The sequence below is a fragment of the Heloderma suspectum genome, chromosome 7, assembly GCF_057233095.1.
Source record: "Heloderma suspectum isolate Gila_16-S chromosome 7, 16-S_ref, whole genome shotgun sequence".
NCBI classification, from domain to species: domain Eukaryota; kingdom Metazoa; phylum Chordata; class Lepidosauria; order Squamata; family Helodermatidae; genus Heloderma; species Heloderma suspectum.
In genome coordinates, this window is record NC_139464.1 from 106,893,495 (window position 1) to 106,909,336 (window position 15,842).

General features: G+C 46.7%; 2 protein-coding genes across 4 annotated transcripts in view; one reads left to right on the forward strand and one right to left on the reverse strand.

The window, feature by feature from the left end:
• Positions 1 to 5,105: 5,105 nt before the first annotated feature.
• TMEM60 (transmembrane protein 60) lies at positions 5,106 to 8,802 on the reverse strand. The gene is made up of 2 exons (XM_084811528.1): positions 8,717 to 8,802; positions 5,106 to 5,770 (listed from the first exon to the last, which is right to left on the reverse strand). The coding sequence occupies exon 2, from the start codon at positions 5,722 to 5,724 to the stop codon at positions 5,320 to 5,322; it is 405 nt and encodes a 134-aa protein (XP_084667654.1). The 5' UTR covers positions 5,725 to 5,770; positions 8,717 to 8,802; the 3' UTR covers positions 5,106 to 5,319.
• A 666-nt stretch (positions 8,803 to 9,468) lies between these two features.
• Positions 9,469 to 15,842, forward strand: part of PHTF2 (putative homeodomain transcription factor 2) — an 89,851-nt gene continuing 83,477 nt past the window's right edge. The window contains exon 1 of one of the 3 annotated variants that reach the window (XM_084811524.1): positions 9,469 to 9,715. The gene's annotated coding sequence lies outside the window, so the exon portion shown is untranslated. The remainder of the gene's footprint in view (positions 9,716 to 15,842) is intronic. The other 2 variants (XM_084811527.1, XM_084811526.1) reach the window with 2 other exon arrangements.

Here is a 15,842-nt window from a genome sequence, read left to right on the forward strand (position 1 = left end):
TTTCCTGAGCCCCAAAGAAAAGGAAAATGTGCCTAGCTCCAAAGGGAAAGGAAGCTTTCCCTACCTTGACCCCAGCCTCACCCCACCATTCCATACCTGACACTCCTACTTCCTCTTCTACATCAAAGCTCTCACCCAAGAAGGTTCGTGCTCCCTCACACGTGCTCTCTCTCTCTCTCTCTCTCACACACACACAGAGAATATGATAACAGGACTGAAGGGAGAGAAAAAGCAAGGCTAAGGGCTGGGAGGAGGAAGAAACTGAGATGAAGGGGTGAAAGAACTAGGCTAGGGGCTGGGAGGGAGGGTTAAATAGAGATAGAGCAAGGCTAGAGGCTAGGAGGGAGAAACAGCAAGGTAGAGGGGAGAGAAAGAAGAGGCTGGGAGTGGAGACAGCCACCAATATAACGCAGCGAGAGGGAGAGAAAGAAGGTGGCTAGAGGTGGAAAAAGGAGAGAAATAGTAAGGAAAGGTATTGGGAGAAGAGAAATAGCGAAGCTAAAGGCTTGGAGTGAAGACAGCAAGAGAGCAAAGAAGAAAGGTCTGTGTGGGCAGAAGATTGGGTGGGGCCAAGAAGCAACTCCTCTCTTCCTGCCCACTGAGCAGCTAACCAGCAGCAGGTTGGAGAGCCTGGCACCCTGAAGTTTTTTAATTTTGTTTTAATTAAAAATAATTTTTTGAAGGGAGCAGGGAGCACAGGCACGACACTGGGGACTCCTGTCCTGGGGTCTTCTTCACCTGCCTGTCTCCTGGAATTCTTCCCACATCTACCTCAAGGTCCCTCACAACGGGCTGCTTCACTCCACTTGGTTCAGGGAGCTCTTGGTCATCCTCCGAAGAGCATTCTTACAGAGGGAACATGACACAGCACGGATCGGACTGTACTGATGTTGTTGGGACGGTGGTTTATGCTGATCTTACGAAAACCTATGTGGAGACAAGTGAGACAGGCATAGCTGCTTTTTGTATTCATATTATGTATTTAATGGCCATTATTGTAATGTGTATTTTGGTGGTTTATAGGTTAATATTTGACTGTTTCAATGACACTTTGTTCAATCAAACGTTTATAAGTTGTGTAATTGTTAATATGTCTATTAAATGAATTGTTACCTTAATTGAAGTTGAATTTGTTCAGGAAGTGCTTAATTGCTGATATGTCTGTTAATGTCTCCACAGTTGCTGGGGGAAGCAGAGCATTGATGTCTGCCAATAGGTGGTGTGTTCAGTCTTTCTCCAGAATTTTATTTTCAACCAACTTTAAAGTGCTTTTCAATGAAAACTACAATAGAGGTATGAATCTTCCTCTCTTTCTGTAGCTATCAATAAAGCAACTATCGACAGTACACTGAATTCTGAAATTTAGGAAAAATCCCACTTGGAAGAGGCTGCCTTGGGTGCCAAATTCTGAGGATGCCAAAACGAACCCCGAAGGTGGCTGGAAGCTCCTCCTCTGTACTTGGCTGCCCACCCACCTGGGCTGCTCAGAGAGCAAGCCCACCTGCCATCTCACTTTGAGGAATTCCAGAGTGAGAGATCAGATGGGCTACCTGGAAAGCTGCTGCAGCCAGCGTGGCTTTCCAGAAAGCTAGCCGGGCCCAAATGCCGCGCTCTGAGAGGTCCTTCCGTAGAGTGAGGCATTCCTGGGTGAGGTGGCTATGAAGATCGCCTGTGCTGGCACAGCACAGGCAACCTCCAGAGCCACTTCACGCAGGAATGCCTCACTTTAAGAGAGGACCCCTCAAAGCATGGCAGGGAATGGGAGGCAGGAGGTGGAAAGAGTAAAGAGGTGGGCAGCTGGAGAAGAGGAGGAGGTCTGATCAGAGTGAGGGGGTGGCAGTGGTTGGTGGGGAGAGAGAAAAGGGGGGCAGCAGTGGTGGCATGTCCACCAGGGTGCCAAAATACCATCTTGCCTAGGATACCAAAATACCAAGAAATAGGGCTGGGTGTTACAGGTGTAAAGTGATATAAACAAACACAGGAGCAAAAAACAGATCATACAATAATTGAGAACAGTATTAAAATTAAAATGCAACATTACACAGTATTAAAAGTCTGATAGAACAGAAGTCTTTTGCCTATTTGAAGCAAAGTAATGATGAAGCCTATCTCACCTTCCTCAGGAGGGTGTTCCACACTCAGGGTGCTGCTACCAAAAAGGCCGTAATGAATATTCGCTAACCTAGCCTCTCTAGGTGATGGGACATTTAGAAGAGCCCCCAACAATGATTGTAAATTACAGGGAGGTTCACATGGAACGAGGCGGTCCTTCAGATATCCTGGCCCCAAACTGTTCAGGGCTTTGTAGGTCAAAACCAGCACTTTGAATTGTGTACTGAAACCAATAAAGTTGATCCAGGATCGATGTAACTTAAGAGCAAGATTGGCTCAGGACCTTTACCTTTTTACCAATTTAATGTACACTTACATTTGGGTATAATTGGAGCTGCTGCAACTAAACACTGTCCTTACTGTAAAGCAAATAAACATGCATCACCATTTAAAAAACAAATTAGCGACATACATATCTTCATATTGTTCTCTCTAACACTACAGTTAATTGCTAAACAGCACTCTAATGGGCTTCTAGTAAAACAGCTTAGAATTATATTCTTATTGTAGCTGCTGCAGTTTACATTATGAATCCTATTTGTTTATTTGATTTCTTAGCTGCCCATCTGGCTGGCTACCCAGTCACTCTAGGCAGCGTACAATACAAATAACACAAAATACAACAAATTTACATAATCAACTGAACAAAACAACATTGCTCTAAAAAACTCTAACCCACCCCAAATGCCTGCCTGAACAGCCAGGTTTTCAAAGCCCAGTGGAAGCTCATCAAAGAGGGGGCATGGTGGAGGTCACTAGGGAGGGAATTCCAGAGTGGGGGCCACTACAGAAAAAGCCCTCTCCCTAGCCTAGCTGTCCTGGCTGATGGGACAGAGAGAAGGCCTTCTGAGGCCCATCTCATTGAGCAGCGTCCCTGGTGTTGCTGGAGGCGCTCCTTAAGATAGACTGGGTCGGAACCATATAGAGTTTTAAAGGTCAATGCCTACACCTTGAATTGGGCCCAGAAAACAACTGGTAACCAGTGCAACTCCTTCAGCATTGGAGTGATGTGGTTTTGCCAACGGCTGCCTTTGATCAGGCGGGCTGCCATGTTCTGCACCAGCTGCAGCTTCCGAACCGTCTTCAAGGGTACCTCCACATAGAGTGCATTACAGTAGTCTAGGCGAGAGGAGACCAGGGCATGAACTACTGATGGGAGCAGATGGTTAGGGAGGTGGGGCCACAGCCGCTGTATCAGATGGAGTTGGTACAGCGCCGCCCGGCTCACGGCCGACACCTGAGACTCTGTGGACAGCTGGGAGTCTAAAATGACCCCCAGGCTGTGGACCTGGTCCTTCAGGGGCAGCTGTACCACATTCAACACCAGGTCAACCTCCCCTTGTCTCCCACAAGAAGTTTTGTTGGGGTTCAGTTTCAACTTAGTTCTTTCTATCCAGTCACTCACCGACTCCAGACACTTGGACAGGGTTTCTACAGCCAACCTTGGTGAGGATTTAAATGAGAGGCAGAGTTGCATGTCATCCGCATATTGGTGACACTGCACCCCAGACCTCCTGATGATGGCCCCCAGCAGCTTCACATAGATGTTAAATAACATTGGGGAGAGAATAGAACCCTGTGGCACCCTGAACAGCCAAGGATCTGAAGTCTCCTCCTCGAGAGCTACTCTCTGGTACCTGGCAGAGAGGAAGGAACAGAACCATTGTAATACGGTGTCTCCTATGCCCAACCCCTCCAGGCGGTCCAGGATACCGTGGTCGACGGTATCAAAAACCGCTGAGATCGAGAATAAGGAAGAAGCATTCGCCCCTACTGCTTAGAAAGACTTGAGATAAGCTCCAAATTCAAACATTTCCCAGAAATAGGTTCATCTATATTCTCTATACACACCCCCCCCCCTTCCCAAGGCATACGAGAAAGAACAGTTTGTACTTATTTTTTTGAACCAGCTGTTGAAAAACAAATGAAGAGTGCAATAACTGCAGTTTGGAGAGCAGAAAGGTATTAAATCATACATTTTGATCCTTAAATAGAAAGGCTTAGATCCAGAGATGTTTTGTGCTAGTGGAAAGGCACTTCTGTTTGTGCAAGATGGCCCTGAACCTTCCTGATTTCCCTGTCCCACTGCAGGCCCCCATCTTTGCTGTCCCAGAGGACCCCCTGACCCTAAGGAACAGATGGGGGGGCACAGGGGACTGTACTGGGGGAGGAGCAAGAAAGCCCTGTTGGACAATTGGAGGTCCCCTAGTTTGTTCCTGAATCCAAGCCAGTACTAGTTATTGATTTATAGTCCCTGTAATTGCATAAACATCTTTGCCCTCAGTATACTTTTATTTATTGCTTCTTTTGTTAACGTTCAGTGAAAATTTGCTCAAGTAGCAAGGAGGTTTACCTTGGTATATGATCCCTGAATATGCTAACTTTTGCAACGCATCCTTGGTTCTGTAACAGACTTTTTGGTTCTGTTTGATTGTGTTACAGAAAATTGCAAACAAACATCTGTTAGCAGCTGTTTTGTACAAATATTATAGAGTAGGAGTGGCCAGCTGGTAACCCACAGGAACAATCTCCTCCCCAAAGTAATTTTATTTGGGCCATGCTGGCTCTCTCAAAGTGTTAATCTAGGTCCTGTAAAAAACCTGCCCAGTTCCACTTGTAAGGGAAAAATATTTCAGTACTTGCTTTTCCATATTCCATACTTCCTTGTTTGATCTCTTTCAGATATTGTTTACAATGCTTTAACTATAACGGAGTGTGTGTGCTCTGTAACTGATGCTCTTCATGTTAGTACCAACTGTAATGCAGAGCTTCATTAACGAGTTTGTGTACTAAAATACACTTCTGTCTTCTTAGATCATTGTCTAGAGAATAAAGAGGCTGCTGAGAATGCAGAAGTTGTCCATCTGTGCTTAAACATTTGCAGAAATGCCAACAGTTCTGATATACTGTTGTGCAATGGCAAGTTTTATCCTGCTATGAGTCAAACTCACTAGACACAAACTTTACACATAAAAACATTAACACAGAGAGAATACATACAAAATATTAGGATGTTTTATTTACAATATTTACATAAAAACCAGACAGCTGTGCCTCACTTGCTGAAGAGTCAAGTCCAACAACATGAGGAACATCAGCCTACACCTGTATTGTAGCTCCTTTAGGTGCAGCAAGCTTATAGCAAGCTAATGTTGCTCAGGAATGTGATGCTGACTGATCAAAGGCTAAAGCCAGTTTATAGACAAATCAGTCCCTTCGTGGAATGAAGATGTTGTATCCAAGTTCTATCATCCCTCCAATGAGCAAAGCCCAAAGGGGAATAAAGACATAAGCTAGCTTCATTACAGCAAATTGTTCCAATTTTGCACAGAGGGCAAGGCAGAAGGCCAGCTTAAGCAACATTGCGGCAAGGTACCAGGCCTTCTTCTTGAGGTTTGGGGAACCATTGCGAGGGTCAAAGCCAGACTTACAACGGCGAGCCATTTTCACAATTATCATAACTAGAAGAATAGTATCAAATATCCAAACTGGGATGAATATGAGAAACCAGTTCCAGGGTGCCTTTTCATCCAGTTTTAACACCAACATGATCAGGAACAGTAATGTGAAGAGCCATGTGAGCAGCACTCTCTGCGCCAAGGACATTCTCATTTAAACAGCTTTAGCAGGTGGTTGGTAAGAGTAGAAAAGATGGTCCCTAAAATAAAGAGGAACAAACTAATACAGATGGGGCAGAGCATGATAGCTGAAAGCCTATCAAAAAGACACAGTATTGCGCTAGATTTATTAATGACGCTGTCCACCAACTTGCATCCTGTAAAAATGGCCTCTGACACCAAGACTAGTTTATACTTTATCTCCTATATGTTGACTTAAAAACAATTATTTTTGCTTTTTAGGAGTTCTATGGGATTGGACTTTATATGGCTATCCAGAGGATACTTCAGAAGAGTTCAGTTTTTGTTTACTAGGGACATCTGTTTGGGAAACATTTCAGGTGGCAGTTGCTATGGCATCTAGTGGAGTTCCACGTCTCTTGCAAAGTTTCACCTAACATATTGTCTGATGTGCAGTTTTTGTCTGGCAGAATTTCCAATATACCTTTCTTATATGTGATCTGCCATCTCATTAATCATTAATGATAGTAAGAATATGATAGAAAGCATCTGGCTACAGATTTAAGATACAATCTACCAGTAGGTTTTATTAGATCCTATTCATTTACTTGGGCATGCGTAGGAAAACTTCATAGCTGATTGTATCCTTGAGCATAACTACAAATGTACACGTTAGATTTATACCGGTTTAACTATGACAATTTCAACCAAAGTAGCTGGAAATTGTAGTGCAACGAGGATGCTGAAACTGTTTAAATATCCTCCCCCACCCCTTTAGAACTAAAATTCCCTGCTGATAGGAACTATGTTACCAGTTTAAGCAGAATGATCTTGGATGATCAAGGAGAAAGGCCAATGACTTCTTACAACCTTGTCTCCCCCTACACCCACACCTGGGCAATACGTTTCCCCCAGACTCTTGAATCCAATTTTTAAAAAATGTCTCTAGCCCTCCTTGTTGTACAGATGTTGGAAAACATAATAGCAAAAATGTAAAGGTCTAGAAAGAAGGAACCAAACTATAGCCTAAGCTCATTATATATTTCTGCTCTTAAAAATTTTGAAGTTCGCATATTACAATTTTAGAATTATTGATTCTACAAATTTGGGATTACTAATTTCACACTGTTATTCAGAAGGTACGCTTAGGAGAGCAGCCTAAAAATATTGTACTTCTGCCAGTAATCAAGTTGTTTATGATATACTAGTACCATATCAAATTATATGCACAACAATTCAACATATTAGCCATGTTTTTAATGCTGGAGACTTTTTCCACTGCCCCCCCACTCCAGATTTGCATTTTGATGTGTTAGATATCAGAGGCACCACATATTCAACAGACTGTCCAGTTTGCGTCCACCAGCAAAAGAGTTTGAAAACAGAGCAGGCCTTCCCCCCCCCCTTTTTTAAATATATAATGGATTAGCATCCATGCATTATAAAACAGCATACAAAATTAATGAAGTCACCAAAATTATTTATGCCCCAAAATTCCACTTAAGTGATTTGTTATTACAACTAATAGCCACATGTATTGTTGCCAAGACTATGGCAAATAACAAAGCACCTGCACTTCTGTCTCATGAGCTATTATCCTAGTGTTGTTTCCTGTTGTAATTTCTACGCCAATACTTGGAGGAGAATTTTGAAACACGATGCAAGCATCTGACATAAAATTCTAAATGCTTTGAGGTAGCAGGAATATCCGCATGACAGGTCGGGGTTCACAAGTGTTAATTGCGTATGGACTGCCCTCCAATGCTGCCACTATATGAAGCATCACAGTCGGTGCCAAGGAGAGAGGAACTGTAGAAGAATAATTTACATCAGTGGTGAACAGTGGGTAGATCTTGGGGCACTTATAGATAACTGTCCACCTCCTTGTGGAGCACTTAATGTTTGCTGATTGCAGAGATTTTTGCAAAGAACGCTGGATTTCAGTGGCTCTACTCTAAGCATGACTAAGGGCACAATCCTATGCATGTTTAGGCAGGGAAAAGGCCTACAACCCCCAGTATGCCCCAGATCGCTGGCCGGGGCATGCTGGGAGTTGTAGGCCTTTTCTCTGTCCAAACATGCATAGGATTGTGCCCTAAGTCTGGATCCAACCCAGAATTTTTCTGTGTGTGGAAGTGCAGGGAATCATGTGAGCCATGACCTGCAGTCTGAAGTAATACAGGCCAGACTCAGGCTTGCCTCTTCAGTGAGAATTAGGCCATGGTGTCAGCCTACCACAACTGATACGATTTGAGACAGAAGAGAGGTGGGGGGTGGGAAGAAATAGTTCTAAGGTGTCTGGTTAGGTTGTTTTAGGGTGCAATCCTATGCATGTTGAGACAGAAAAAAAAGCCTACAACTCCCAGCATGACCCTGCTGGCTGGGGCGTGCTAGGAGCTGCAGGCCTTTTTTCTGTCTAAACATGCACAGGCCTGCGCCTTTAACGGCTGTTGGCATTTTCTGTTCTACTGTTTTTAGCGCTTTGTTATTATATTATCATTGCTGCCCCCCTTGAACTTCGGTGAGGAAAAGCGGGGCATTAATGTTTTCAACACATACATGAAACTCTTCTGAGGGCGCCCCAAGCCTCTTTAACACCCCCCACCCCCGCAAGGTAATTACCCCGAAGCCGTGCCGCTGACCCGACTGAACTCGAAGCGCTCCTGCAGCGACTCCACAGCGCGCCGGCGCAAAACCACCCGGGAAGGTGGAGATCTTGGCGCGGCGGCGGCGGCGGCGGCGCGATGGGGAAGCTCCCCGCACTGGGCGCCGGGCCCCCGTTAAAGGTCGCGAGTAGCCTGGGCGCCTAAATGCCCCCGTCCCCCACCTACCGACGCCGGGGCCGCCCCGCCGCGGCCCTTTCGAGCGGGTTCAGGCGCGGCGAACGAGGAAACGAGAGCAGCGCTCCGCTGGGCCCGCCAGCGGGGGAAGGCCGGCGAGGGGCAGGGTCCGCGGTCGCCGGCCTAGGCTCATCCCCCCGCCCAGAGTTACCCGCCTCAAGCCGCTGCTCCTGTCCAAAGACCCACCGGTCAAGCCTCCGGCGCCCCGCGCAGCGCCTCCGCCTCAGGCCGGGCCCCCGCGATCCGGCTCAGCGCCTCCGCCTCAGGCCGGGCCCCCGCGATCCGGCTCAGCGCCTCCGCCTCAGGCCGGGCCCCCGCGATCCGGCTCAGCGCCTCCGCCTCAGGCCGGGCCCCCGCGATCCGGCTCAGCGCCTCCGCCTCAGGCCGGGCCCGCCGCGATCCGGCTCATCGCAGCACTCGGAGGCCTCCGGCAGACCAACGAGAGGACGACACAGAAGCGCGCGCCTCAGCTACACCGACGAGTCTACATCGACCCGGGTGACGACAGATGCAGCGTGCCCCGTGCGGCGCTGTCAGCGGCTACAGGAGCTGCCTGTTACACCGTTGCTGCACACCCATTGGGTTTTGTCGTAGCTAATCCCACCTCTGATGGCCGGGAGCCGCCCGCTCGGGCCAAGAGCCCGCCTTCGCAAAGTGCCCATTGGGCAGGCTGTAGTTTCCCCCCCCCCCATCTTTTTTAAGTATGCCTTTTATTTTATTTTTCTCTCCTCCCCCATTAGTGGGGACAGATGCCTGTCACTGAAAAAACCCTACAGATGTTAGCGGCCGCCAATCCTTGTTAGGCCCTCGACGTTATCTTCCCATCATTGGGCAAAAGACTCACTCAATCAAGCGCTTTATCCCAGCCTTCCCGGGGATTGTCGTCCAATGAGGAAAGGCGTTCGGCGTTGAGGCCCTATCCGCAGCGAAGAGCCGCTGTTCCGCCTCGAAGTGTTGGTCGCCGCGCGCGCCGCATTGCCTCTCTCCCCCGCGCTCCGCCCTTCCGAGCGAGGAGGGCGGAGCGATGATTGGCGCGCCGCCGCGCTGTTGCTGCCGCCGCCGCCGCCGCGCGCCGCCCCCTCGCGCGCCGTCCCGCGCCCTGCTTCGGTCGCTGGCTGGCTGGCGCCGCCGCCGCGCTCTGCCTGCCGCGCTCTCCGCGCCGCGTGCGGGGGCCGCGAAGAACCGGTGAGGCTCGAGCTCTGCCGCGGCCGCGCGAGCAGGCTGGGGGCGCGCGGGGCGGCGGAGGGCGCGAGGCGAGGGGAGCGGGAGCGGCTCGCCGGGCTCCCTGAGGAAGGGATGAGGCCGCGGCCGGCGGGGCGAACGGGCTTCGGGCGGGGGGGCGGAGGCCGGGACGCGCGCGGCAGCCTCGACGGCGGGGGAAGGGGCTTCGCGGCCGAGGCCGGCCTGAGGGGAAGCGGTGGCGGGGGACGGGGGCGTGGGCCGGCAGGGAATTCTTCCCGAGAAAGAGGAAGAGCGCGGGGAGGCGGGCGGCGGGCTGGGGGGGAGGGGAGGCGCCCGTGGTCGGAGGGCGTCGACGGGCGGGGCGGGCGGAGGGCGTGAGGAGGGCCGTGCTGCGGCGCGGGGCGAGCGGTGGGCGCCGGCGGAGTCGCTGAGAGGCGAAGGCGGGGCGGGGGGAGCGGGCTGCGGGCGCGCGCGCCGGTGTGTGTGAATGAAGGGCGCCAGCGGGGATGCGCGGGGGGGGGAGGGGTGCGCGCGCGCGCGCGCGTGCGTGCGTGAAAAGACGACCGCGGGTTGCGTGCAGTTGCCGGGAGGAACGATCGCTGGGGTGCCGAAGGAGTTCGTGGTGCCGGGTCAGGAGAGGATGAGCGGCCGTAACGGGAAAGCGGGGCGGGAGGATGTGATGAACCGTCGGAGCGCGAGGCGGCTCAGCTGCGTGGCGAGGGGAAACAACGCCGGCCTCCCCGCGGCTGGGTTTTTCCTTGAGCTTCAGCCTCTGTCGTTCTCTTGCCCGTGCCTGCGTTGCTTCTTAGAATGGGTTTCTGTTTGTATTTATTTCCGAGTTGCTTCGTGTGAAGTATGCGTGTCCTCGCTCGGTGCTTGGCCATAGCAGCATCAGGCAGAGCCTGCTTGCATCTACGGTGCATGAACGGATCCAAATCATCAGGATTTGGGTGTGTGTGTGTGTGTGCGCGTGTGTCTTAATAAATTGAATATAGCTTGTAGTCTTGTTAGTTCCGTAGTGCCTTTTGAAATGGGAGCTCCAAGTGGTGATACAGTGATGTCCTTTTGAATTTTCAGATACTCACAATATTCAGAGTAGCAACTCAGAGTAATGATGGGTTATTGATACCCTGTTTATTTCCCGAAATTGATTTTTTTTTTTAAATGAAGCTTTTACAGCATCTATTTTAGTGATGCTATTTTGGCCAGATACAGTTTAGTAAAGACGTATTAAGGTTTGTCCCTCAAGTGAATTGTTAGCTCCTTAGGTGGCTTGCTCATCTTTCTCTTAGGCAGGAAGATATTTTTTAATAGCTGGAGTAGGTGATACGAATTGTTAGTAGCTCCTGTTCTTATAGTCAAAGCTCTATATAGCCAAGTATGTTGGTCTTTTCATTACCTTCACCATCATGTTGTTCATCTCTTGCAGTCCAAGGATGTTAGTTGCTGTAGTCTAATATTTCACAGACGTTCCATGTTAGCTTGTACTTGGAATGTCCTCACTGAAAAAAATTGCTACTAGAATTCAATTTACAACATTCCTTTGGATCTCATCTAAGAGAATGGAACAGTACAGTTTTAGGAACCTGCACAGGACTGAAACACCCACATGAGTACAAAAGCTATGTTTCATCCCCCCCTCTGATATTCACTTATTTATCTTTTACAGTTTGCATGTAGGTTTTATACTCAGTGTGTTGTGCTGTGTTTATTGGCAAGTAAGCTTAAGTAGCCAAGACTTTTTCTTTGCCCCGCCAATGTCTTGCTAAATGACTGTAGGCACTTCATTAAACCTTCTTATTAATTATCTGCTTTACAACACATGTTGGTTTTATTTGATGTGATTGATATGTGTGGCAAGATCCTTTGAAAAATAATTTTAGCATAATGTAAAATGAATGGATTCAGTAGATTATCATAGTAGATGCTCATTTTCCTTTAGAACATCTTTTAATGCTAAGTTTTGTACTTGGGTATAAATATCTGAGCCCAAAAATGGTAGCTCAGATACTAAAATGCATTTGTAAAGATACAAATTCATTATTTATGGTTTTGGAATTAAACTGTTCCTAGCTATATTGTGTTCTTCACAATTGTTAAAAACCAGAATTGTATGTGTAGGTGTCCGCAACTATGGGCTTTCTTTCAAGAAACTTTACTAATGTGGTCATTTTTGGATGACCAGTCCGTTGTGATCTGTTTTGGCTCTTAATTTATCTCTTCCTAGAAAGGATTATCATTTTCACAGCAAATTTATATTTGTTGTAAAGTATTCTAAATTCAAGCTTTACTTTCAAGAGTAGAAATCTGTATTGAAAGGTTTTTATTGAAAGGTGTTTTTTTATTTTGTGAGGGAGACATAAAGAGTGATGAAATTTTACCTTTATGTAAAATCTTTATAATTAGATATATGCTCCTCATTATATGCCTTTGAGCATCTACATGCTCAAAGGTTGAATTTAAATATGTATGTGATTGTGTTGGTTTCAGGAATGGTACTATGCTAAAACGACTATTGTAGGAATGATGCTGTGACAAAGTGATTTAAACATTCCACTACATTTGAAAAACTATTACAATTCTATACAATGTTCTCACATCAGGCAAACTATCTTTCGTGCACCCAGCTGCAAATCAGTTGACTGACTGATCTCTTGAGTGATTAAAACCATCTCCTTAGAAATCCTTTCTGTAGAAGCCAGCATACTTGAACAACATCAGCCATTAGGTTATATTTTTCTGAACAGAATTTATACACGTGTGGCATGATTCTATTCATATTTACTCAGAATTAAGTCCCACTGAGTTCAATAGGATTTATTTCCTAATAAGTGTGCATAGTATTTCAGTTTTAATTAAATTTAGTTTGTGGGCTTGATCTGGTTTGGGAATGTCCCAGTGCAGGAATTAGCGCATTAAATTCCTTGGCTTGGATCCAAAGAACTATTTTAGGCAAACTGTGCATTTTGTAAAAATTGTGACTAGCAGACAAACATGACATATTGCAAACTGCTTTGGAAACACCCTTCAGTTTCAAAAGCAGTTTGTCCCATATTTTCTGGGGCTTGTTGCTGGAAAAATGCAAGCCCAAAGTCCTCCAGGGTGTTTGGAATTGTTAAACTATGGGGAAAGATGTAGGGGAATCACAAGCTCCATTTCCTGCCTGACCCCCACCAGTTTAGTACCTCCCATTGATCCTCATAAATTACAGCCCTACTTGTAAGGAGCCTGCTTAACTGCACTGAAATGGGGGAATTATATCTTTATGAGCAAAAGGGGTGAGGCTCAAAATACAAAAATACCAACATATTGTAGCTTAATGCTCTTAATTCTAGTAACTAAGCCTAATGAGAGGAATTTTGATGTTTTAGAAGCTGTACAAAAGCTGGGAAACCACCATATGATTGGTGGTTGTGAGAAGGGGGTGGGGCCAGCGGAAGGGGGCATGGCCATTTGGGGACCCCAGGCGTGCTGGATTAGGACACCATGCCTGAGGTTGCCCACCCATGGGATAGGATAGCAGTGATGCACTGTGGATTATTGTTTTCACCTATCAGGAACCCCTTGACCAATGGAATTTTGCATTACTCTCACCACACTGTGACAATAATATTCAAATGGCTGTCATTGTGTTCTGGCCTGGGCTGGAACCTATCCTACTGTCACCACTTTCTTTAAATCCAGAAGGGAATTTTCAGGAATACAACTCCTGTCATGTGCCCATGACCTCCACAAAATGGCCAGCTAGGCCTAAGCATTCTTCTCCTGTCCCAGCATAGCATCCCGTCCCCAAAACAGAATCTAGCTCTCCTCTGTGGTTCCTGATGGCATTTTGAGTTGGACTCCCCCACGCGCGCACACATTTCCCCTCATTGAATTCAAGGATCTGCTCTCATTAAAGCCAAGGTCCTTTTGGATCCTGATATTGCCCCAGGTATAAGGTAAGTTTTAAAGTAGTTAGTGAGGTTCTTCCACTTGGCTGGAAAGTTCCCTCAGCCAGTGTACCTAATCTTTTAAGGCAATGGGGCCCTTGGGATGTGGTAGAAGACTGACTGGAAACCATATGAAGTGCTTGGGGGAAGAGGCAGGCAGCTAGCTAAAGAGAGACTGCCTGGGGACATAACATAAGTGGGTCTAGATAGGGAGCCTGAGTGTAAAAAGCAATGTAGACAAGTGTAGACCTGAAAATGAGATTGTCGTTCTCAACCAGGCAAATAGTCACAGAGACAAGGTGGAGTGATTCAAGCAGAGAAGCCATGGGGACCCTTTAGAAGGGGGTGGGAATCATGTTCCTCCACACATCTTCTAACACATTGACTAAGCAGGGCATCAAGAGAAGATGTGACTTCCCTCCCAATCTGTCTTATGATTTGACCACTGGTTTGTAGAAGTAGTTGAACAGTTCATTTGATTCCTGGCAATAGAGAGAGATCAGTTTGTTTTCCAAGAACAGTTAAAGTTCACTGTCAGGGATAGCAAACTATTTGGAATGTCATTTTAAACAACCTTTTTCATGTAACAAACCACTTTGTTAAAAAAAATAAAAATAAACTGAGTGTTATATATAGATATGCTATTACTAGTTAAGGTCTCTTCTCATATTACACTTGTAGCATGGCATCATGGCAGTAATCTTGCACTACTTTAGTAATGTTAGAAGATTCAGGCTATGTGGGAGAAGCTGATGTTATGGTTCTTTCTCCTGCCAAGATACCCCTTTTTTCAGAAGCGGCAGTGCTTGCATGGGGAGATACTGCAGTGTGGGCTTTCTCCACATTGCCCAGAGCTAGTCACATTTTCTTAAAGCAGCACCTATGCTGCAAATAAAATGTGAGAAGGGGACTGAGTCTCTTGCCTCATCACCATATAATTAGTTGCTTTCTAAACTGTCCCACATGATGTAGAGTATAGTCTTTCTGTGTAGACCAAAAGCATATACTAGCAAAACGGAAAGTTGGACCGTGAAGTATGTTCTGGTCAGCAAGGGATGGAGCATGCAGAAAAGGTTAACTCCCGCTTCCGTGGAAGGCAGGACCAATCAGATCACACTTGTATCCACTTAGAAGGAGAGGAACCTATCTCAGTTGCAAGTCTTGCTTCAGCTTGCAGAGGGGACTTGGAAAAAAGATCTTTTAAGTAATTAACTGACTGACCAAAAGAATGGGATAACATCAGAGGGGTTTCAAGTGGAGCCCCTAGCTAGCTATAGAGGGGTAGCGCAAGAATGTGAAACGCACTCCTCCCCAGATCAAAAGCATATTTTATTGTGCAATCACAAAGCATATTGTGCAATCACAAACAATTCCAACAAGAAGAAAAGGTGGAAGACAACAGAAGAAGCCAATGTGGCTTCACAAAAAGCTTAGGGATGACCTGAAAACAAAAAAGGACACATATAAGAAGTGGAAAGAAGGCCAAGTAACAAAGGAAGAGTACAGGCAGGTAGCACAGAATTGCAGGGATGGCGTCAGGAAGGCTAAAGCGGAGAACGAGGTGAGGTTAGCGAGGGATGCTAAAAACAACAAAAAGGCTTTCTTCAGCTACGTGCATAGTAAAAGGCAGAGGAAAGAAATGGTTGTTCAGCTATTAAATAAGGATGGCAAAATGATAACAGATGACAAAGAAAAGGCAGAAGTGCTCAATTCCTACTTTGGCTCAGTCTTCTCCCAAAAGAGGGTCTATGACCCCCCTGGCAAAGGCGAAGTACAGGCTGAAGGGGCAGGATTGCAGCTTGAGATCGACAGGCATATGGTCAAGGAACACCTCATTACTTTGAATGAGTTCAAATCTCCAGGGCCAGATGAACTGCATCCTAGAGTAATAAAGGAACTGGCAGAAGAACTCTCAGAACCGCTGTCTATTCTCTTTGAGAAATCATGGAGGACCGGGGAAGTGCCAGATGACTGGAGGAGGGCTAACGTCCCTATCTTCAAAAAGGGTAAAAAGGAGGAACCTGGGAACTACAGACCAGTCAGTCTGACATCAATCCCTGGGAAAATTCTGGAGCAGATCATAAAGCAATCCATCTGGAAGCACCTTGACAACAATGCCGTGATTACTCGAAGCCAACATGGATTTGTCAAAAACAAGTCCTGCCAGACAAATCTGATCTCATTTTTTGATCAAGTCA